Source organism: Gopherus evgoodei, chromosome 5, assembly GCF_007399415.2.
Source record: "Gopherus evgoodei ecotype Sinaloan lineage chromosome 5, rGopEvg1_v1.p, whole genome shotgun sequence".
Classification (NCBI taxonomy): Eukaryota; Metazoa; Chordata; order Testudines; family Testudinidae; genus Gopherus; species Gopherus evgoodei.
The window spans coordinates 10,344,343-10,370,129 of record NC_044326.1 but is presented as its reverse complement, the minus strand read 5'-3'; the positions used below and the strand labels follow the sequence as shown (position 1 = coordinate 10,370,129).

Here is a 25,787-nt window from a genome sequence, read left to right as displayed (position 1 = left end):
CAAGCGTCTCTCTCTCTCTCTTTTTCACTCACACACATGTTGACAGCTTAAGAGTAACTCCTGATGAGTTTTCCTTCTTCTCTAGCCTATTAAAGGGTAATTAGGGAAGACTCAGCTTTAAGAGTTTCTATTCACAATGTTCCTCTCTCCTGTAAGATCTGACATGACAGTTAATAAAAGACTGACAAGATTACAGGAGCCTAGTTCTAAGTGAAATGGCATCTAGGCTTCAGATGATCCTCATCCATAGGAAGGCACATAAACATTCAGCCTCTCTGTAGTGCTTTCTGCTGTAGAAATCTTAAGAGTTAGGTAGGTGCCTGCCAGCTAGCATATTGTATGGAATTTCAGTGTAATGAGGTTACAAATTCTATCCCTGATTTAGACAGAACTGTCATTAATTCACTGATACATAAAAATCAAATATTTTAAATGGTCCTATGAGCTCCTGATTGCGTTCCTAAGGTCTAAATGACCCAAACTGCTATATCGGGGTTCTCAAATTGGGGGTCGAGACCACTCAGGGGGTTGCAAGATTATTACATGGGGAGTCGCGAGCTGTCAACCTCCACCTCAAACCCCGCTTGCCTCCAGCATTTATAATGGTGTTAAATACATTAAACAGTGTGTTTAACTTATTAGAAGGGTCACACTCAGAGGCTTGCGATGCGAAAGGGGTCGCCAGTAGAAAAGCTTGAGACCCACTGTGCTATATTATAGGAGTGTACCAGCTAGTGAGCAAGTAAAAGGATTGCACAACTGGACCTGCCTGGGAGCGTTTCGACAAAACGTTTTCTCAGCAAAAGATGCTGATTTGTTGAAATGAAACTTTTGACAGAAATCTAAACATCACATTGGGAAGGTTTCTCAGGTCAGGATGGAATGACAGGAAGAGCGACTCTACAGCCCTTTGGCTAAGGCATTCATCTAGGATGTGGCAGACCAAGGATCGGGTTCCTATTTTGAATCAGAAACTTTTCAAAAGAGGCTCATTGGCATTCTGAGGCAGAACAAAACAAATGCAGAAACCTTGACATTTTTCACAAAATGGAATTCCTACTTTCTAGCCAACCACTTCAGTGGGCCTCAGTCTCATGCACTGCCTGAACAACATGAAACAGAGGTGTTATACCACTGAAAAATACTTCTCTTTAGCCAAGCAGAGGTTATGCATTACAAAGTTAAAGCACAAGTTTACTCATTGATTAAAAAGGAAGTAATAGGACTTTCAACACCTTTCTTATATAGTAAATGGCAGACATGGTTAAAAACTAATTATCTTGAAAAAAATAGAGCTTACTAAAAATATTGGGAGCTTACTGAGGAAAATATCTTCTGTGAGGAGTGTAAAAGAAAATAGAACAATCTGATGAAAATTGCTCTTAATGATATAGTGTAATATTCACAGAATGAAAGAGACTATTCTAGGTGATTATACTATGGGGAAAGAGTTGATTAAATTATATTTTATTTGTAGAAAAAACTGAAGAAATAAATACATTAACTTAAAAAAAAAAAAGAAAAATCATAAATAGAACATAACAAACCAGTTTAGTCAGTTAAAGGTGTATGGTGACAGGAGGGGCTAGCATTGGCTTTACAATTTGTGAGGCCCTAGTGAGACTCATGCTTATTGGTGGAGGAAATTTTGCAGGAATCTCACACCTTTTCCACTCCTGCTTCCATTTGGAGGGGCTATTACTGATGACCAGTTCCCTTCTGGTCCCACTCTCAGTTACCAAATTTACATGGGGTCCCAAATAATTGCTTGTATTACTTGTTCTCATAGCCCTCTATGAGATGTACAATTATCCTGTATCACACCAGATTTTTCTGGAAGACATTTGAATCTTATCACACTGCAAATAAAGGAAAAGGAGGAAGAGGAAAACAGTAGCATAAGAAAATTCAGATAGTTTCACATATGTTCAAGTGCCCATGAGTTAGTGGTTTGTTTATTTTTAGGATAGTATTTTGGATGCAAAGCAAAAAATTCATAGGGATATATTTACCGAGTAAGTACAGGGAGATATAAATTCCAATTCTTTGAGCCATCCTGAATGACATAGCTTCACAGAAGCCTTACCAATGAAGAATGCTATGGAATGGGGGAACACAGTATATCTAAAAAACTGTCCTGGCCATGCTCTCCAACCCCTAACTCCCATGCCCCTCGGGCCATGGCTCCACACTTTTACTTCAGTGCTGGCTCCCCACAGAGAGAAGAGTGCATTCACTTTCTGAAACCATAACCTGCCCTTGGCACTTTCCAGACCCCAGGGTCTCTGCCAGGATCTATGCTGGCAGAAGTCAATGGACTCTCACATGAATCTGGTCTCTAACACTCAAACATTTATTATTTTATGACTTCTATTGATAAAGTATCTTCCCCCAGCATGTTAAGAAGCTGAAGAGGTCACAAAATGGCAATTGCTTCCCCTATCTCTTCTTTTGCTCCCCTGCAGCAATTTGGTTTTCAATGAGGTTGGCCACAAAAGTTGAAGGGGAAATTTCTGGGGATCCCCAGAGATTTAAAAACTAGCAATGGGCTACCAGTCCCATGTGAAGAGCAGGAGCTGAATATAAAGTCTCATAGCTTTTTCACACATTCCAAGGCCAGAAGAGACCATTGTGATCATCATCTGACCTCTTGTATACCACAGGCCATAAAACTTCCTCAAAATATTTCCAAGAGAATATCTTTTAGAAAAACGTCCAAAAAGGTCAGTGACGAAGAATCCACTATAACCCTTCAGAAGTGGCCCCCAATGGTTAATTATTCTTACTGTTAGGAAATTATGCCTTATTTTAACAGTGAGAGTTAAAAGAACCATCTCAGAGGGTTCTGAGTTCATATGCCACTAGTGGAATGTCTTTTTCCCTGAAAGGCCCTCTATCTATGCCCCTAGATCCCTCAGCTTCAGAACAATCAAAGTCTTGTATACTCCCGAGATGGAGATGATAGACTTACTTAGCCAGGCTACAGTGGTGAGTCAGGAGAAATAACTCTGCAGACTCTTAGATCTTTTCATACTTTCTGTGCAGATAATTACAACAAATTACCCTCACTGAAATTTAACACATTTCTATATATTATTTTTGCTGATGTTTAATAAGGATTGAGAGCATCTGCTGCGAACACAAGGAGGAAAGCTGAACTAAGATGAATCAGTTGAAGAGGAAACACTGGACATAAAGCTTTAGTTTTAAAAAATAATCTCTTGATTTGAAGGTCTCGAATTAAACCACACTATGACCTTCCAAATGCTGATTTATGAGACTCAATTATTAATAACCTTAGTGTATAAGTCCTTATCTATTCTAGTTCAAAATGTCAGGGGAAACAAAAATACAAAAAACAAGTCACATCAGTATGTAGGGAGGAAAACTCAGAGAAGTATTTATTTTTCATGAAGGTAGCTGAGATACAAAAGCTCTGAAAGAATATTGACACTTTCTCTTCATTACTTCAGGGTGATGGTGGTGGGGGTAGAAGGAGTCCGAGGTACTCAGACAACAAGGGCACAATATGAAGAGAACATAACATTTCATGGACAGTCAGGTTTTGTAAGGTATGTTACGTGGGAATATTCCTTGTTCAGTAATTAACATTTCAGAAATAAACTTGTTACTCTGGATTTACGCTGTTTTAAGTGTGTGCCCAATGTGATCCTTGTGAATTCATAAAGTTCCAATCAAAGCACAAAAATGCATATATTTGTATCTTTCTTTCATAGGGCTTACTAGTAGTTTGTAACACCCAGTTAAGGGGCCAGATTCTCTGCTGCCGTATATCAGCATCACTGCATTGATTTCAGAGGATTTTTGCTGTTCTAGACCAGCTGAACACCTTGCTCCATGATTCAAGCCCAAAAGCTGACTGCATATATAGAGTAAATGATCTTTCTAATGTGACACACTGGGTGAGGTAATATCTTTTATTGGACTAAAAGACTGGTGAAAAAGACAAGCTTTTGAGCTATCCAGAGCTCTTCTTTGGGTCTGGGGAAGAGCTCTCTGTAAGCTTGAAAGCTGGTCTCTCTCACCAACAGAAGTTGGTCCAATAAAGGATATTATCTCACTCATCTTGTCTCTCTAATATCTAATGACCTGTCTACAGGACCATTTTATATGTCAATGGAAGATATCTTTCTAATGATGTATGTCAACTCCTAGAAGTTCCAGTCCATCCCTTCATTCATTCAGAATTTCTAAAGTATATTTGAGAGAGAGGTTTACATAACACAAACAATGTAGGACTAGATTCTGGTTCAGTTATGCTAGTGTAAATCAAGACCAATGATGCCATTGATTTAAGAGATCGCTAGTATTCAGCTAGCATGGTAAAACTGTCCTCTCTCTTTCCAAAGCAAAGAGTTTTTGAACAGATGTGACTGCCTAATTTGTTCCTAGAATACTAGCAATGCTTTTTCTCCCTCTTCCCAGTTTGCAGGTGTTTCCATGTATCATGCAATACCATATGATCAATTTGAATTGTGCAGCAACAAATGAGATATCTCATAGGAAATGAAGGGCAGTGCTCATAATCTTTTTATCCTTCTGAAGATACTAAGTAAGACACTTACACTTCCATGACATTGTGGAGGAAAAAACTTTTCAGAATGACAACTTGATGGTCAGGAGTTAATGGAGGCTCCTGTAAGCCTAACAGACAAAGAGACTATAAAACAGAAATAGAAATGCTGTTCTTTGGTCCCATCTGCTGAAAATTACTGTCCAACCATGTGATTCTATAGATTTGCCTGCACTATATCAAATTTTAATCACCATAAACCACAGACTAATATGATCAGCCCCCAACAAGATGACTTTGATTATTTTGGACATCCCTGGCCTTTAAGATTATATGGGAGGATAGATTCATGTAGGGCTTCATAAAATCCTTCTTTAAATTAATTCATATTCATGCAAAGTGTGTAGGACACTCTGTCTTTTGGAAGGTCTGTGTTTTAGTGGGAAGCGATGCAGCACCAAATTTAAAACAGCTAAAAATAAAAGTGCTACACATGGTAAGATTAACAATTATTGAAAGAAAATTTCAAGACAGAATAATGTAGCTGATTTTGGCTCACCGGTCTTTGAATGGAAAGTTTAAGTTAATTTAACCCTTCAGGCTTAGAATTTCTTGAGGCTCACGGTACCAGCAGGAACTTTTGACCCCCAACATCTAAGGACTCAATTCCATTTGCAATGAATAGGTCACAGATGTGAACTTACTATGCATTCCTTCTACTGATGCAGGAGACAGTTTTCACAACTATTATAACCCCCATCTAATATTTTATATTGTGTCCTCAGTGGAAATCATTAGGTAAAAAAAACCTGACACTATTCAGATATAGCGCATCATTACCGTTCTTGATTTTTTTGGCAACATCCTTGATTTTTCCATTGAAAAATGTTCCAGCTCGTACTCACTGGAGCAATGCTCCTCATCAAGATGCTAAAATAAACGTACAGAGACCTTCTTTCCATTAAAAACACTGAGAATTACATCGTATGAAACTTTATTTCTTTTTCACAAAAACTCGCCGTGTCCTCCATCAGATCAATGACAAGATTGTTGCACTCAATCTATTCATTTATTTATCCTCTCTAAATGACAATAGCTATGGAAAAAACTACCACAGTGCAATGTAGTGATGAGTTTGTGAATTTTGATTATGGGTCAGTTGCCATTTCAAATATGCCATTTCCCATTCTTCAGAAGTTTATAACATGACTCTCTGAACATCAGGTTCCAACTTTAGTACTTTGTGCACATTATAAATCCAGTTGCAATTCTCTCTCATACTCCAGTGTCGCAATGAGCTCAGCTGTTGTTTTCTAGCGCAGCAGCCTTTTGCCCCATACACAGCCCCCACACACACTCTCCAAAAGATCTGTTTATATACTCTGTTTTGTTGTTGATGTTGTTTTAAAATGGACTTTACTATTTAGGTAATAATATAAGAATTGCCATAGTGGGTCAGAACAATGATCCATCCAGGCCAGTATCCTGTCCTCCAATGGTGGCAAATGCTAGATGCTCCAAAGGGAACAAACAGAATGGGACAATTCTCAAGTGGTTCACCCCTTTCATCAAGTCCCAGCATCTGGCAATCAGAGCCTTAGGGACATCCAGAGCATGGGATTGCATCCTTGACCATCTTGGCTAATAGACATTGATGGATCTATCCCCATGAACTTATCTAATTATTTTCTGAACCTAGTTATTATTTGTGACCTTCACAATATCTCCAGGCAATGAGTTCCACAGATAGACTATGCACTCTGTGAAGAAGTACTTCCTTATATTTGTTTTGAACCTGCTGCCTATTAATTTCATTGGGTATCTGTTTTTCTTTTGCTACTTCTATTGGGAGCTAAGAAAAATTGTAATGGCTTATAGAACAGTCTTTTCACCTCTAGGTTTATGGTTCAAATCCAGCACGGGTAGCGCCTGTAAGATATTATTGTTCAGTGCCTGTTCCACATCGCATGAAATTGGTGACTTCTCCGTAGTTCAAAGTGAACATGTGACCACATCATAAACCCAACAGTTGTCACTAATTGACATCTTATTGACTGGCAGGGAGGCCAGACTGAATATGAGTGGAGATTGACCTGTCCTTTCCCGTCTCTATTCATAGTATTTCCAAGTCCTGGTTGAGAGACGTGTGGGCTGCACATTTCATGAGCATTACACTCACAAAAATACCGTTCAGAAATAAAGAATGATGCAATTTACTAGTTGTAACGTAAAACCTTCCAATTATTTAAGTTGGAAAAGTAGTTGCTGAATGTACATTGTGTTACATTCCTTCACTTCTGTCATTAACATATGCACTGGGGGACAGATTCTGATTCTTATTACAAAGATATAAACCTAGAATAAGTCTACTGCTTTACGTCTGTGCAACTAAAAGGAGACTATGGCCCTATACCTTGCATTTTCATAGGTATTAGTGAACCTGTCACATTGCAGATAATTCTGTTCTTGAGAGTGAATTGGCTATTGGTTCTGATTGCCCAGGAAATCTACCTGTTTTGGAAAAGTTACTGTGAAAAGCATTATGAAAAATATCATTGTATGACTGAAACTTCAGAGACCTAACAGTTAACCAGAAAGACTAGTACTCAGAGAAAAATAAAACATCAATTAATTAGCATTAATATAATGCTTTGCATCTAACTCAGCATTGAATAAATATTAGCTAATTAATCATCTAAAGGCCTTTTTGAGGGCAGGTATTATTATTTATCATTATCCTTATGCTACAAATGAGGAGACCTAAACACAGAGGTTAAATGACTTTTCCAAGGTCAAACTTTGACCTGAGAATAGAACTCAGGAGTTTAGTGGCTTTCAGTCATGAGAGAAAAAAAGTTCAAAAGCACCAAAGTGACTTATGAGCTGAAGTTCCATTTAAAAAAATAACCAAGGGCTTGTCTACACAGTGTAGCAATGTGCACCAGAAGAGGGGTAATTCTAAACCCCACTGTGTTGCACACTAACTGCCCCACGCAGACAAGGGAACACTAGCATGGTGCACACGGGCCAGTTAGTGTGAAACACATTGGTGTGCTTTAGAATTCACCTTCATCTGGTGCACAGTGCTGCACTGTGTAGACAAGGCTTTAGGCACTTAGGAGTCTACATCCCAGTGACTTTTCATAAGACTTAGGTTGCTAAGTGTCTAAGTCACTTCTGAAAATGGGATCTTCCAAGGGCCAATGTTTCAAAGGTATTTAGATATCTAAAGATGTAAGTAAGTGCCTGGTGGGTTTTTCAGAAGTATCTATACAGGCTGGCACCTAACTCCCATGAAATGAAAATACATTCTGTAAAACAGTTTAGAAAAGTGTACAAGTGTTGAAGTAGGGCATATATTTTGGACATTTGGCAAGTATTTCCCCTTGATTAGTGTTATTTAATGTTAGATTTTGGTACTCCCACATTTCAGCAAAACATTAATTTCTCATTAGGTAAAGTTATTTATAGTTAGTAAGATGATCACTCATAATCCAGGTAAAGAAGGTAGTGGGAAGCCATTTGGAGGTTATTATTCCCAAATGCGGCAAAGTGTTCGTCCTGCTCCCCCCATAAAATGGGCGGGGGGACAGAAATAGTCAACATAGGCCTTAATGCAGGATTTTACAGTGTATGTTGCAGAAGATCTTTGAAGAAAGGTAATTTATAGAAGTCCAGTTCTTGCAAGATATATCTTAGAAAAATACTGGAATACACATAAAGCAAATTATCCCTCCCCTTTGGCTGGCCAAACGTCTACAAAAATGTCACACTTACACAAGTACATAGTGTTCTGATCCTGCATTCTGCATGTACCTAATATAACCATTAAATTCAGTAGGATGTGCAAGGAATGAAGAATCAGGCTCCAGAGTCACAGGCTGAGACAGTAGTGATGCTACTGTGTTTGGATTCCTGGTGCCAAATTCCTCTCTAACATAAGTAGGCACAACTCCAGTGACTTCACTGGAGCTGTGCCTGCCTACACCAATGGTGCCATTGGCTCTCTGCCCGTGAGAGAATCTTTAGCTCCTTAATCAAGAAAATAGCATCTTTAAATCACATTTTGTGATGGGAAGCACTGTAATCTAATTTTTATTTGCAAAATAAGTGACACAAGCCACCACAGAAGCTTGGCTGCTATGACATGCCTTATGCGTCTCTAAATAAAAATGATGAGAACATCTTAGCTGAATATACTACTGTATATGGGCAGTAAACCATGAGTTTAAATTGACATGTTCTCTTGGGGCATATTTTCCTATGACCCTAAACACCTGAAGTTCAGAATTCTACTTACCCTTCAAGAAGGAAGTATCGTTACCATGAACTTGTTTGTTGTTGATTTTTTTTACCCAGCAGTGCACAAAATCCAGTGGAAATTTCAGACTCAAGCACTGTCTAAAAGCTAAGGAGCAGATCCTCATCTGGTGTAAAAAAAAAGTGTCACAGCTCTATTGATCTGCTCCAATAGTCTAGAAAAATGGGTAGTGCGGGCATGAAGAAATCCTTTTCTGAGTTACGGGAGTGTAGAAGAGTACACTAAAATACAGGCTCAGATTTCTTTTGAAAAATGCATGTCTAAAGTTAGCTCCCAAATTTAAGTGACACATTAGGCTCCCAAACCCATATTTTGGCACCCAACTTGAGCAGCTTCTTTTTGAAAACATTGGCCTTTAACTGCTATTTTTTTTCACTTTCAGTTTCCATCTCTTAAAAATCCAGCTGTCTGTTAAAATTTCATGCTTTTGTAACCCACAGATCTCCTGGGTGTGGTGTTCTGTCCCTCTCTCTCTCTCTCTCTCGTCTCCCCCCTCACTGCCACTAGATGGGACAGAACAGCACACCCAGGAGATATGTGGGTTACAAAAGCATGAAACTTTAAAACAGACAGGTGGATATAGAGAGAGATATAGATAGATAGATATAGGTAGAGGCTCAGGCATTAAGCTCCAGAGGTCCTAGGTTCTATCCCACCTCTCAACAACTGGGGTCTGTTGGTCACACTTTAACTATGTAGTTAGACCCATGTGTACGGAATTGTGATTGAGGCTGCTATAATACTAAAACATTAAAGACTACTGTTCAGTTTGCTACTTACTATGGTATTTCATCCCATTGTCATTAAGAGAGCAATACAACATAGTAAACCAGGTTCAAAAGAGCAGCATTGTACAAAAACGAACCGTGTAATATAATCATAGAATCAGAATCATAACACAGTTGTAGTGTTTGTAGAATTAACATGAAAGGACTTAGAGGCTATTTTCTTTTTCACTGTTACCGCACCAGTCACCAGATAGCAATAATATACATGTTTATCTTAATGCGAAGCACCCAACCCTGCAAGGTGCTGAGTTCCCTCTTCTCCCATTGCAGATGCTGGTACTCAGCACATTGTAGTAGGCACCCAGCACTGCCTAGAATCAAGCCCCAAGTTTTTAAACAATAAGTATCAGTTCCTGATCTCCGTTAGATGTGTAACTTTAGATTTAAACCAACCAATGTAAGTGAGATCAGAATCTGTCCCTGCACTTTTTAAGAAACAAAATCTTTCAGAATTATAATCCAATATTCCTGCACTATGCAAGAATTAATTTTAATTAAAATGCATGTACCATGAATTGTTATTAAAGATGTTACTATCAGCTGCATAGTTTTCAAAACAGGGCTAGTAAAGAGGAGTTAATAATCCCATATAATATCAAACCACTAAAACCACTTCTGTATTTTCAAGAAATGAAATTTTGTAATAGTTCTTAATCTGTCATGGAGAGCAAACTTGGCTAAACAAACATGTTTGACTAGTTAAAAGTTGTTCAATAGGCATCCATGTTCCTGACCATTATGTTTTGTTTTAATTATAACGTGAAAGAGGCAGTTTCAGGAACAAAATCATTGCAGTACTATCGTTGAAACCAGTTAGTTTGCTAACACTGAAAAGTGTCTATATAGAGAGAAGAGTAACATACAGAAACCCTGTGTGTGTGTGTGTGTGTGTGTGTGTCTGTGTGTGTGTGTGTACTAATACAAAACAATATACTTTCAGACACACTATATAATATATCATACACACACACAGGGTGGGGGAGATGGACAGTTTTAGAATATTACCCATTTTATGATGCTTTCACTATTTTAGCTAGACAGTCTAACAATAATCTAGTGTGCTCTCTAAGCAATCAGAGTCAGATACAATACACTGAAGCATCTATTTGGCTTCCTGCCTGGTATAAAAGACAGCCTACAATACTGCACTGCTGGTGAAATTTAACTGAAATCTGCTTGCTGTTACTCAAGTTACTATTGACAAGACACAGGAAATTCTTCATAACACACGTTCAGCTGGTTTAATCTTACAGTAAAGCATAGGGCTGTCCCTGCCTGTCATTTTTACAAATCAGTAGATTTCTAAATAACCATCACAAGTAAACCTCAAATTGATTAAATCCTACAGGAAAAGCCTGCAACATTTCAGCTAATTTATCATTTTCCTTGACCCTCACAAGACAATGCACTCTAATGCTGCCAACAACATAACTTACCTCAACTAACTTGTTGGCATGTTCACGGAAAACTTGAGCGTATTCCTTCACTTCTTTCTCGTTACCACTCTTTGCAGCCTCAATAAGAACAAGTAAAGGAACATTGGTCTCCAGGAATGAGTCAGATATATGATCCATCACTGCCTTCCGTAGCTATGTTAAAAGAAAGTGGAGCAGTAAGTAACTGAAGAGTTATCACTACACATTTCCAGCATATTTGATCAGTGAGTTATAGCTGAGTTCATTTGTAATATCTCAGTGTTGTACAACTTTTTTTTATAATATTTATGGATTTGTAGCAGTTTTTTTTGATTTGCAGGAATTTTTGGTAGCACTTAAATGTCCATAACTAAAGACTTGGTCCTGCAATCTTTGCAATTCAAATGACTTTCATGGGACTACACAGCTGAACAAGCATTACACACATAGGCGATTGCAAGTCTATAGCAGCTGATAGGTGCCTGACACTTTTAAATGTGAGGTCAGGTCATTTAGAAGCCTAAACGTAGATTTAGGAGCCTAACTTTAGGCAATCATTTTTCAAATATTGGCCAATGTGCTTTCAGATCTCATGTAAAATCTGTACTCAGTATTATACTTACCATATGCATAGTGTCTCATTTTCATTAGTAAATCTCTAGTATGAACAATCTGAAAACTTTTCCATGCATTTCATAGGCAGGATTAACAAGTGTATAGAAAATGTATTCTTAATGAAAAAACACAAGCCATTGAAGATTAAACACCTGTTCTTCCTGTAAAAAAAGATACCCAGAAGTTTGAAAAAAAAATAGCTCACTACTTTAAGAGTGATGGCACAAACTTGCCCTCTGCCATTCTGCAAAGTACTAATCAATGTCAGACTTCCCTAGTATCTGTAAAATGCACAAAAATGTGATTGAAATCTCAAATAATTTTTCATGGAGATGTCACTGCTCTATGACAGTTTGGATAGAAGGCATATTTTAGCATATTTCCTTAAGCTTTTGGGTATAATTGTTATCAAAAATGAAAAATTGCAAACTCAAAGCCACCAGGCTGGGAGCCATCTAGCCTGGAGGTCCAACCACACATTAGTCTCATTAAGTCATACATCTTGTAGCTAGACTGAAGGTCAACTAAGGTAATCATTCAATTTTGTAATCCACACTAGAAAGCTTTAACTCGCTGAGGTCCTATCAATGCTCAAAATTGCACAGATAATTACTATATTGGTAGCTGCAATAAAAAGAGGATTCAAGACCCCCGTGGACTTCAGCTGCATTGACTGTGTGTGGTTTTTCTTCAAAGGGGAAAGATAAACCAAAATATTGCTGGTGACCACTCCATCCATTACCTAGTATGGAAAACGCAAGTGCCATTAACAAAGCCGAATGGTTTGAAAGGCAATGTAACATTTCCTTTGCTAAAATGATGACAATTAAAATAACACAACTATGATTAGTAATAGATGAATAAAAATAATATATTATATTGCCCTGCTAAGTTGATTAAAGTGCTTCAACACAATTATAAACCAGGGGTAGGTAACCTGTGGCAAGCTGATTATCAGCCGCACTCTCACTGCCCGGGTCCTGGCCACTGGTCTAGGGGGCTCTGTATTTTAATTTAATTTTAAATGAAGCTTTTTAAACATTTTGAAAACCTTATTTACTTTACATATAACAATAGTTTAGTTATATATTATAACTAAGAAAGAGACCTTCTAAAAATGTTAAAATGTATTACTGACATGCAAAACCTTAAATTAGAGAGAATAAACAAACACTCGGCACACCATTTCTGAAAGGTTGCCGACCCCTGTTAGAAACAAAATAAAAACTTGACAGCTATGACCACTGCCTATGATGTGGACCAATACTGTCTCATATTTCCTTGTTGTCCCATCTGTCTGTACCCATCTGTTGTCTTATATTTTAACTGTAAGTTCTTTGGGGCAGAGACAGACTTGCACAGTGCCTAGCACAGTGGGGTTCTGGTTCCTGATTGGGGCCCCTATGTACTACAGTAGTAAATAATAAAAATAAAATAAATGCATACATAATAGAATATTAAAACATTGAAAATTTAATACAAAATAACACATGAAAGGGCACCTGATATTCCATAGTATCACAAAACCACAAACCCAAGAGAGAAACCACCAGGACTCCACTGGCCATCACATACAGCCCCCAGCTAAAACCCCTCCAACGCATCATCAAGGATCTACAACCCATCCTGGACAATGATCCCACACTTTCACAGGCCTTGGGTGGCAGGCCAATCCTTGCCCACAGACAACCTGCCAACCTGAAACATATTCTCACCAGTAACTGCACACCACACCATAATAACTCTAGCTCAGGAACCAATCCATGCAACAAACCTCGATGCCAACTCTGCCCACATATCTACACTAGCGATACCATCACAGGACCTAACCAGATCAGCCACACCATCACTGGTTCATTCACCTGCACATCCACCAATGTAATATACGCCATCATATGCCAGCAATGCCCCTCTGCTATGTACATCGGCCAAACTGGACAGTCTCTACGGAAAAGGATAAATGGACACAAATCAGACATTAGGAATGGCAATATACAAAAACCTGTAGGGGAGCACTTCAACCTCCCTTGCCACACTATAGCAGACCTTAAGGTGGCCATCCTGCAGCAAAAAAACTTCAGGACCAGACTTCAAAGAGAAACTGCTGAGCTTCAGTTCATCTGCAAATTTGACACCATCAGCTCAGGATTGAACAAAGACTGTGAATGGCTTGCCAATTACAGAACCAGTTTCTCCTCTCTTGGTTTTCACACCTCAACTGCTAGAACAGGGCCTCATCCTCCCTGATTGAACTGACCTCGTTATCTCTAGCTTGCTTGCTAGCACACATATATATACCTGCCCCTGGATATTTCCATTACATGCATCTGAGGAAGTGGGTATTCACCCACGAAAGCTCATGCTCCAAAACGTCTGTTAGTCTATAAGGTGCCGCAGGATTCTTTGCTGCTTTTACAAAACCTAAGGTGCATTATGAGGCTGACAAGTCTTCAATCACTGTTAGATTTTTTTTAAAGGTATTTAGGTGCTTAAAGAAGCAGATAGGGGCCTAGTAGGATTTCCAAAAGCACCTAGTTGCCTAACTCACATTGATTTAAATGCGGGTATTCATTGCCTTATAATGTTAAATTAAGATAAGCTCTTTGAGTCAAAAACAGAGAAGATTAGGGTGACTTGATTATAATCTATAAATAGATATATGGGGAACAAATACTTAATAATGGGCCCTTCAGTCTAGCCAGAAAAGGTATAACATGATTCAATGGCTGGAAACTGAAGGTCAATAAATTCAGCTAGAAATAAGGTGCGAGTAATTAACCATTGGAACAATTTATCAAGGGTTATAACAGATTCTCCATCACTGATCATTTTAAATTCAAAATTGATTTTTTTTTTCCTTTAAGAGATCTGCTCTAGGAGTTATTTGGGGGAGTTCCCTGGCCTGTGTTATACAGGAATTCAGATTACATGATCACAATGGTCCCTTTTGGCCTTGGAATCTAAGATACGAACAATACCACTTTTACTCTGGCCAATGCAGTATTATATTTCTGACTATGTCATGATGCTCTCCTACCATATAACATTAAATCTGTAAGAATATCTAAAAATACACCATTGATTTTCATTGGTAAGTATCAAGTATCTCTACTCTTAAAACACACATTAGATAACAATGAAAAAGGAGATCATCAGATAACTGCAATTTGGACCTTATTGCTGTAAATACAGAATTTATTTATACAGTATTTATAGAGTAATGAACATCTAACTTATGATTAGAGCTGGACACTAGGGTCCTGATTTCACAGTCACAAAAACTGAACTGTGTTAGCATTCTGCATCGTGGCTGATTTGATAAATATTAATTTAGTGAATCCTCGTGTAGTTTATGTACTATTATTCATAGATGTCAGTAACATATTTCTGAACCCTTATGTAGAGAGTCATTGTAGTTTCTATACAAATTGATTATCTGAATTTTTGGATGCCCTTGCATGGAAGTTGAAAGGTACAGATAACAGTTTTTTTATATGCAAGAAACCACAAGTTTAACTATCCATCAGCACAGGCTATAAGGAATGACTCGACAAAATCATTTGTTAAATGTGACAGAGTATGAACATAAGGCATTCTTCCAACAGCTTAAACAGGTGCATGACAAGGTAATATTAATGGCACAAGACAAGACATTTACAGGTATTAGCACTACCAGTCTATTGTAGCCAAATAGGGCTATTTATCAATGTAAACAACTGCTGGAAAAGCTAATCTTGTATCTTCCTCTAGGTCCTGCAGGAAAGTCCAGCCAAAGTGATGGTTCATGAATTAAGAGCATTTAAAGTTTTAACTGGATGCCATTCTTTCAAAGGGAAATGCAAAAGACTTGTATTTAAATGGACATATAAAAAGTGATAGAATAGGAGAGATTAATCTATAGGAAATTACTACAAAAGATAGACAGCTCATCTGATCTTGTGATCATCTACAGATGAGCTTCTTGCTTCTACAATTCCTTAAGAGCTTTCCTGATGCAGATGCAAACACTGTACCATATATTGCCATTTAGAAGCTATGGCTTCTATTAAATTCTCCCTCCTGGTAGTTTAAAATCAAGGGTGGCTTCAAAATGAGCATGGTGTCTATTAATTACAGGGTAAAGTTCTACTTACTAATAGAGGGTGGCATCTAAATGAAAATCATTGTTATTAAATTGAGTATGTTAGACGCAAAGTTAATCAAATTAAATCCAAAAAAGTTGACATGTCAGCCAAGCACAGAGATGGGACGTGTAAACAAAGCATGCAAATATTCTTTTAAAATCATGAACAGTCTACCACAAGGCACATTTTATTCCCCACCTAATACAATCAATGAAGTCAGTTTATGGTGCACAGGGTAAGTTACTGTTGTTCATAGCTGAGGGTTCTCCCATTCTAAGCCCTAGTGAGGTATACTTTATCATTGTTGATTCACAGCTCTAATTGCACATTCCAGAATGATGCTTTTCATTGCTGCATAACAATTTTAGAACCAAATGTCTCTTTGCTGCTTACAGTCATATAGAGAATTAAATGTTTAATCCTGACTCTAGAAGCTAATGCCACAGATTGTTAAATTTTATAAAGACTGGCAGTATAAAGCTGTCTGTAAAAACAGTTTACTAACCCTTTGTTCGTAAGTATATCACACAGCCAATAGCATTGCATTCACCACTTTCTATTTAACCCCAAATTATATACTGAACCCAGCTCCAACCACATGGATTGTTAGTGTTCTGCAGCAGCAATCAGGTATCGATTAATTGGCACAGACGGAAACAAATATTTCAACTGCACTTCTAGTGAATGAAGTCTCCAGAAATGCTATGAGGAACTGAGTTTTCAGGTACAATACAGTGACCATCAGAAGCTCCTGTAATATTTCATATTAGGAATTTAATAATTTGCATTAGAAATTTTGAACTATGGTCACAGAAGAGGAGTGTGTGAAATGTGAACCGCAGGTCTGCCCTAGTGCTCTCTCATCTTTCTTTGCTGGCTCAGTTTTCTGAAGCTCAGGGGTGAAAGTGGGTCGGGCCGGTACAGCATACTGGTAAGAAGCCGGTACCAGCCCATATGTAGCAACATTAAAGCACAGTCACGGCAGCATTTTAAAGAGTGTCCTTTGTGGCGGCACCACTTTAATGTCGCTGTCCCTTTTCCCACCTTTTAAATCACTGCCAGAGAACCAGGCGGCGCAGGCCAGGCAGCGCGAATGGGCTCGCTGGAGACGACTGAACTCCAGCCCTTCTGCCCAAGGCCCCACCACTTCCACCTGAGGCCCCGCCCCTTCCAGGGGCCCGCTTCGGGACCCCGTACAGGTAAGAATTTTATATTACTTTCACCCCTGCTGAAGCTCCAAGATGACCTGCAGCATAGATCCATGCCAGGATTCCTTTCTTTTCTAGTGACTGTTCCAGTAACTTGAGTGGTGATGCAGATTTTCATATGTTCCTGCAGAGCTCTCATCCACTACCCATGTATTAAGACTCAGCATAGCTGTCATTTAGATTTTTTTTTTACCCTGAAGATTAGGAGGGCATTAGAAAACTTACAAACAAAACACCCTGAGAGAGGTCCCATGGGAATTAAGACTGAGGGGAAAAACAACTGAGGAAAGTTGGCAGTTTTTCAAAGGGACACTATTAAGGGCCCAAAAGCAAGTTATTCCGATGGTTAGGAAAGATAGAAAATGTGGCAAAAGACCACCTTGGCTTAACCACAAGATCTTGCGTGACCTACAAAATAAAAAGGCGTCATATAAAAAATGGAAACTAGGTCAGATTACAAAGGATGAATATAGGCAAATAACACAGGAATGCAGAGGCAAGATTAGAAAAGCAAAGGCACAAAATGAACTCTCCCTTTATTCCCATAGCTAGTTAAACAAAGCCTTTTTATCAATACATTAGAAGCAAGAGGAAGACCAAGGACAGGGTAGGCCCACTGCTCAATGAGGAGGGGGAAACAGTAACGGGAGACTTGGAAATGGCAGAGATGCTTAATGACTTTGTTTCAGTCTTCACTGAGAAGTCTGAAGGAATGTCCAGTATAGTGAATGCTTACGGGAAGAGGGTAGGTTTAAAAGAGAAAATAAAAAAAGAGCAAGTAAAAATCATTTAGAAAAGTTAGATGCCTGCAAGTTACCAGGGCCTGATGAAATGCATCCTAGAATACTCAAGGAGTTAATAGAAGAGGTATCTGAGTCTCTAGCTATTATCTTTGGGAAATCATGGGAGACGGGGGAGATTCCAGAAGACTGGAAGGGGACAAATATAGTGCTCATCTATAAAAAGGGAAATAAAAACAACCCAGGAAACTACAGACCAGTTAGTTTAACTTCTGTGCCAGGGAAGATCATGGAGCAGATAATTAAAGAAATCATCTGCAAACACTTGGAAGGTGGTAAGGTGATAGGGAATAACCAGCATGGATTTGTAAAGAACAAATCGTGTCAAACTAATCTGATAGCGTTCTTTGATAGGATAACGAGCCTTGTGGATACGGGAGAAGCGGTGGATGTGATATACCTAGACTTTAGTAAGGCATTTGATACAGTCTCGCATGATATTCTTATAGATAAACTAGGAAAGTACAATTTAGATGGGGCTACTATAAGGTGGGTGCATAACTGGCTGGATAACCGTACTCAGAGAGTAGTTGTTAATGGCTCCCAATCCTGCTGGAAAGGTATAACAAGTGGGGTTCCGCAGGGGTCTGTTTTGGGACTGGTTCTGTTCAATATCTTCATCAACGATTTAGATGTTGGCATAGAAAGTACGCTTATTAAGTTTGCGGATGATACCAAACTGGGAGGGATTGCAACTGCTTTGGAGGACAGAGTCAAAATTCAAAATGATCTGGACAAATTGGAGAAATGGTCTGAGGTAAACAGGATGAAGTTCAATAAAAATAAATGCAAAGTGCTCCACCTAGGAAGGAGCAATCAGTTTCACACATACAGAATGGGAAGAGACTGTCTAGGAAGGAGGAGTATGGCAGAAAGAGATCTAGGGGTCATAGTAGACCACAAGCTTAATATGAGTCAACAGTGTGATACTGTTGCAAAAAAAGCAAACGTGATTCTGGGATGCATTAACAGGTGTGTTGTAAACAAGACACGAGAAGTCATTCTTCTGCTTTACTCAGCGCTGGTTAGGCCTCAACTGGAGTATTGTGTCCAGTTCTGGGCACCGCATTTCAAGAAAGATGTGGAGAAATTGGAGAGGGTCCAGAGAAGAACAACAAGAATGATGAAAGGTCTTGAGAACATGACCTATGAAGGAAGACTGAAGGAATTGGGTTTGTTTAGTTTGGAAAAGAGAAGACTGAGAGGGGACATGATAGCAGTTTTCAGGTATCTAAAAGGGTGTCATCAGGAGGAGGGAGAAAACTTGTTCACCTTAGCCTCCAATGATAGAACAAGAAGCAATGGGCTTAAACTGCAGCAAGGGAGATTTAGGTTGGACATTAGGAAAAAGTTCCTAACTGTCAGGGTAGTTAAACACTGGAATAGATTGCCTAGGGAAGTTGTGGAATCTCCATCTCTGGAGATATTTAAGAGTAGGTTAGATAAATGTCTATTAGGGATGGTCTAGACAGTATTTGGTCCTGCCATGAGGGCAGGGGACTGGACTCGATGACCTCTTGAGGTCCCTTCCAGTCCTAGAGTCTATGACTCTATGAGCACCTGACCCCACACACGATAGCTCCTGACAAAATGTTGGGTAATGACACTATCTTCAGAATAGTTATTTTGTGAACCCAGTTGTCAATGCATTCATCTTGTGCCCACAGTAGCTTAAGTGGGATGAAGTTTCAACGTTTAAAGCCTGGCCTCTGCTCTTAGACTTTCACTGCAGATTTCCAAGATCAACCATAAGAGATGCACTTGAGGATTTGAGCATCAAGGGAAAGAGTTCCCAGAAGAATGTTATTACAAATAAATCTGATAATTCATTTAATTGTGTGTTTGAGTGTGAGAACTTTTCTCTTCCCTAAAAATGATTAGTGATGACAAGGGAAAAGTGTGAGGCTGATGATATTACTGATGGAAAGCAACTGCAAATAGTGATTTTTTTCCCCCATAACAATTTGAAGGAGGACAGGAAAAGGAAGTTTTCTCCAGCAGTAAGACTACTAAGGGTACAAATTCCAAAAACATCTTAAGTAACTTAAGAGCACAAGGCCCTGATCTTTAAAGGTATTTAGGCATTGCTCCACTCAGCATTGCAACGCCTGACTTTGGAGACCAAGTCTCATTTTTTAAAAGTGCCTGAGGCACTTAAGGTCCAGATCCTCATAGATATTTAAGTGCCTAACTCTCACTGATTGTAATGGGAGTTAGGCACCCAAATACCTTTGAGGATCTGGGCCTTAGGGGCCTAAGTCCTATGGACCAAGAAACCTAAGTTTCTTAAGTGCTTTTGAAAATATGAAAAAGGCAGAGGAGCAAGTATTATAAGCTCTTCGGGGCAGAAACAGACTCCCATTATAGGTCTATAGAGTGGATAGAACATTGTGGCCCCAACTCTGTATAGAGTCCCTAGGCACTATCACAATACAAATAATAATAACTGACAATAACAAGGGAACAAAGAGGGCAGAAAGAAGAAGGGAATAGGCAGTGTGCTGAGTAGAGGGCCGGATTTCCAATTAGGCACAACAGACATGTGCCTAGGGGCACTGATGTTCTATGGGTGCCTCATCTCTCTAAACTGTATGCAACCCAAGGGTCAGCTGTAGGCGGGAAGGGGGGTGGGCTGAAGATGCTGTACCTAGGGGCGCATGAGGTGTAAATCCTGCCCTGGGCTAAGTACAGGGGAGGTGGTGGGGAAAAAAAGTAGAGCTAAAATGTGGCAAAATTGATCAATGTTTTGAATGAAAGACTGGGAGACTGAAATTGCTGAAGAAGGTCACAGAGTTTGGTACTTTGTGAAAAGGAGTGACAGGGTCCAAGTGATGAAGGATGATTTTTTAATGTTTGCACTTTGGGTGTTACGGAGAGGGAGACGTACAAAGATGGGAGGCCAGAAAGGAGCAAGTTACGGCAGTCAAGGTAACAAATAATGACTAAGGCATGAGCCAGGGTTTTAGAAGTAGAGACAGTGCGGAAAGGACGGACTTAAAGATGCCACAGAGGAAGAAGTGATCGGATTTTTACTAAAGGCTTGGGTAGGGGGGCGGGCACGCAGGTGCAAGGACAATAAAGTGTCAAAAAATGACGGTGCAAATGCAAACCTGAATGACACAGACAGAGCAGCTGTCACTGGAGCAGGAGAAAGGTGAGTCAAAGAGAACAGTAATGGAGGAAGGATATGAAGTTCATGGGGTAATCATTCTATTTCACTGACAGCTACAAGTCATGAAATGCTGTAATTCCAATGGCAAAATGATGCAACATATATGGATCGAGTATACTGCACTGCAGGGCTATATATATTTTATAACTGTAATAGTCACAAAGGATATGAAAACTAGGGGCCAATATTAAAATTGGCTAATTGTCTTCAGTGGCTAAACAGTCTGTGGTTATACACCCTTAGTATTTGGATCACTGTGGTATTTCCCATAGTAAGTATATGCAAACCTAAGGGCGTGCTTTAGATCGGAGATTCCTAAAATTTTGGGCCACTGACCAGATCACTTGCAGTGTGGTTTGTGGACAGCTGACTGGTCACCTGGAGCTAAGCCTCCTTCTTGTTTCCCACTGATAAAGTACATCAACATAAGCTAAAATTACAAGTACTTTTCTATCACTTTTCCTGTCAGCAACCTCTGCACATTGCCGTGAGGAAGTTACTTGCTCATGAAAGGGAAAGGAACATCGATCACAGTCCATGAAATACTCTCTGTTAAGGTATGCTCCAATGTTGCCATCCCGTAGTGTGTTTTCTTGAGGGGTTTCAGTTTCTTTTGACTGACCCTCCTTAGTTTGCTCTCAGTCAGGTCAGTGCTTAGACCCTCATCTCCAATTATGTCTGTCAGCCCTTCACTTTTGGGGCCTGAAGTTTCCTTCCATCATCTAGCTGTTTTCTCAAAGGCAGCCTGATGTGAGGCTGTCACTCCTTTCTTTTCTCAGACCTTTCTGCTTTCCTTTCCTTCTCTATACTCTCCCCTTTAAAGCAGACTGTTTCCTCTATTGTTTGCTGCTGTGGGTGCCTGCCTCAATGATCGGCAGCTGAGGCATCTGCATGGGTTATGGTCAAGCTGCTTGTTTGTAAGGCAGAGAGACTCTGCTCCTACTCCAACCCAGTCTATGTGCAGTCTGGGGGTTGTCTGACCCTGTTAATATCCTCCCCTGCAAGGCCAAAGCCCAGCCTTGGCTGGCATAGGCCAGGTCCCTGGACTGAAAAATGGTATTGCTATGCAAACTTCCTGTTTGGTACTCTATTCAAAAGGCATATGGTTGTAATGACAGGTACCATCTCATTATCTTCTGATTTTACAACATTTAGCCAACACAATGGAGCATGAGCCTTAACGAGTGTGAACTCATTTCCTAGGAGATAGTACCACAGGCTCTCTATTGCCCATTTGGTAGCCAAGCATTCTTTCTATCACTGAGTATAGGTTCTTGCAGAGGACATTTTCAGCTGATATATACTATCAGATGGTCTTCTCCATTTACCTCTTGAGAAAGGATTGTCCCTAGTCCTATCACCAATGCATCTGTTTGCAGTATGGTCTCCTTTTCAAAGTTAGGGCTACACAGCACAGGATGTCCACAGAGTATAGCCTTCAGTTTTTGAAAGGCACTTCTGCAGGTGGGTGTTCACAGCGCCTGTCTTGGGGAGGCATCCCTAGTTAGGTCAGTTAATGGGGTTGGCAAAACAGGGTATAAATCAGTGGTTATACCCAGGTTAGCCTACGAAGGCATGCACTCACCTTTTGGTCACGGTGTCTTGTATGCCTGTGAGGCATGAACTTTATCCACCAATGGGTGGATTTGCCCTCCACCAGCTCTGGGTCCCAAGTAATGAGCTTCTTCCTTTCCTATTGCGCATTTAGCAGGGTTTGCTGTTAACCCAGCTTCTCTCAGGGATGGAAGTCCCAATCCTTGATACAGATAACTATGTCATCCAAGTATGCTACTGCATATGGACTATGCTGTTGGAGTAACTGGTCCATCCAACATTGAAAAGTGGCCACTTCCCTGTGTTCCAAATGGCATGGTCTTAAATTAAAATAGGTCTAGCAGTGCAGAAAAAAGCCATCTTGTTCTTGGAATCTGTTTTAATGGCAAAGTGGAGTCGTCTTAGCAGCTGTAGTCCACAGCGATATGGCTTCCAGGTATCTGGTGGCATAGTCCATGATGATGAGTATATGCTGATATCCAGAAGCACTCCTCTCTTTGGGTCCTATAAAGGTCAATTCCAATTCTTTCAAAGGAAGTTTCCACCAAGGGGAGCAGTATTAGTGGAACCCACAGGAATCTCTTAGGGATTGTTAATTGGCATTTGGGACACAAAGCACAGAAATTCTCGATTTCTTAAAAACCCCTGGCCAAAAGTATCAGGCAAGGAGCCTAGACTGGGTCTCATCCTTCCCAAGATGTCTTGCATATTGTTGTGTGTACCAGATGCAGTAACTTGAAGCGAGATTTTATATAAGGTATTAGCAATTGTGTCTGTATCTCTTGTGTCTGCTTGTCTTGGTCTATGTGATGTAACTGTAACATTATCTATTGACTTTCCCCTGCATGTTGATTTTTTCTCACATTAAAAAGGATGGCATTAAACATTCAACATTTGCTGCTCCGTGAAACTGCAGAAGCATGCTTCCTCCTAGTCTAAATACAGGAGGTTACTGGACTTAGTACAGGTAGCTGGGTTGGTGAACAGTGAGCTTTTAATGGAACTTAATGTATGGGGAATAATATAAAAAACTATCATTCTTTGCATAACACACTGAAAACACCTGCCTATATGTTCACAGCATCACACAATACAAATTTACTGTTTCAAGCCAATGACTGCTGTGAGTTTATAGAACAGTCATGATCCTACTGAAAAGTCTAGATTAACTGTGGCTCCTTCATTCTTTGCTATGCAAAAATAATCTGGTATGAGTATTTAAGTTCCAGATCAAATTTTTCTTCATTTGATGGAAGTGTTACAATTACCTGTTATGGGTATAGTTTTCTGAAATATGGCACCATATGTGCATCAGTAAACATTATGTGTAGAGTAAATTAAACTGAGCCTTATAATTAGGCAGTAAGGAAATTACTGCAGACCTGAAAGAGTAAATCAGCAGTATTAAAACACTCTCCATTTCCTCTGAAGCACTCTCGAGTGTCATAAAAACTCAATGTCACAGTGATAAATAACTAGAAGAAATACATTTTGAGATAGGCAACAAAAAGACATGGGAATTCAAATAAGCCTTTTAAGCTCAAGTCCAAACCACAATTAAAATTAAGTTTAGGAACCAGCTCTTGCCTCTAATTTTCACATCAGATATTTAGATACTTATTTAAAGGACTGTTCATAGACTAAATATACTAATGGTTCTATTAAATAGAAGAAGATAACAAGTGGTTCTAGAAATGTACACCTTGCCAGAAACCTACACCTTTCTGAGCCCGATCCTACGGAGTGCCTCTAGTTCACTGTATCGTCAGTGCTGGCAGTGACTTGAATGGAAGGTGAAAGGGCACAGCACTTCGTTGTATTGTGCACTTATTCCCTGTTCTGTGTAATTCAGCAACGTACCTAGATTTCTATCCAAGACCAATATACCTTTGTACCAGGCTTTAGATCAAATGATTTAATAAAAGTACACGTATACACAAAAACAATAACAGTACATATGTACTAAACATTATACATGATATAAACATGCACTGCTGGCAAAAGCAAGTATCCCTTTGTGCTACCAAGTGATTTTACAGAAATAACTTCCTGATTTCCACAGCCAAGAGCAGTAGAGGAACTGCAGTTGAAGCAATGATGTATTTAGCCTCAAGGAGGAAGCTGATGAGATTCTAATGAGGAAAGGCTGATACTGCAAGTGGCCTTAGGTTCAAAGTCATATACAAGTTGACTCAGGGTGGGGTCACTTTCAGAAATGCTAACATTTTGTCAGGAAGCATTCTGGTGTAGCAGATGAAGCAATGTCACCAATCATACTGCAAATTCTCTGGGGGACAACTGAAACTTCATATCTGGTAATACAATGCAACCTTAGTAAGAGAGGGTCAAATGGCTAATCTATTCATCTACAAGCTGACTGTAACATGACTTTGCATCAACTTTGCCTCTGCAAAATAAGTTGCCAGCAAATGCTCATCTAAGACTTAATTCAAAGCTGCAAGCTCTTCTGGATATTCTACTATTACTTAGCAAATATACACAGCTTTGCAACCTTCAGAATTATTTTATAAACTATCTAATGAATCTACACAAGGCCCCTGAATTGCATATTGTGATATCTGTGGAGCTCTCAGCTACTATCATGAAGGAAGCCATATAGCCAGAGAGAGAGAGAGAGATTTGAGTCCATAGACTAAGAATATTATGTAAGCATCTATCCATGGTAAATTTGCATTATATGGGTTTAGATACCATAAAGCCTACTGCAACAGAATACGTTTTCCGGGGTTAGGTGTCCCCTTTGTCTAGAGTGCCCAGATAGCAAGGGGGTGAGGGATAATAGGTGCCTATATAAGAAAAAGCCTCAAATATCGGGACTGTTCCTATAAAATCGGGACATCTGGTCACCTTACCTTTGTCCAACAGCTTGGCCTAATCCTCATGCTTTTACTCCTGGAGACTCTAGTATACATGAATTTTGAATGGCTTTCAAAGTGCTGTAAAACGCGATTTTTTTTCCAGAGTTCATAAGCAATGGTAATGCAACTTCCTCTCAATGGCACTGCCCCACATAAAGAGCATAAAAAGATATGCTGTCTCCTGAGTTCTAAGACAAGCGATGTAATAAGAAAGGTCAAGGATAACCTGCAGAATGTTGCCTAATTCCATGTACTGTATTCCACACTAGAGAAAAAATTTGCATAGAATCCTGGACAGTTTCTGAGACCTGCAAAAAGTGCTACAAGTAGAGTTAAATCAAGGTTTTCTCAAAGATCCTTTTAGTAGGTTGATACAG

General features: G+C 39.4%; 1 protein-coding gene across 4 annotated transcripts in view; it reads right to left on the bottom strand.

Moving 5' to 3' along the window:
* CTNNA2 (catenin alpha 2) overlaps window positions 1–25,787 on the bottom strand; it is an 818,238-nt gene that overhangs the window by 140,247 nt on the left and 652,204 nt on the right. For all 4 annotated transcript variants that reach the window (XM_030563913.1, XM_030563912.1, XM_030563911.1 and 1 more), the window contains one exon: window positions 11,080–11,232. In XM_030563913.1, coding sequence (XP_030419773.1) covers window positions 11,080–11,232 — 153 coding nt within the window. The remainder of the gene's footprint in view (window positions 1–11,079; window positions 11,233–25,787) is intronic.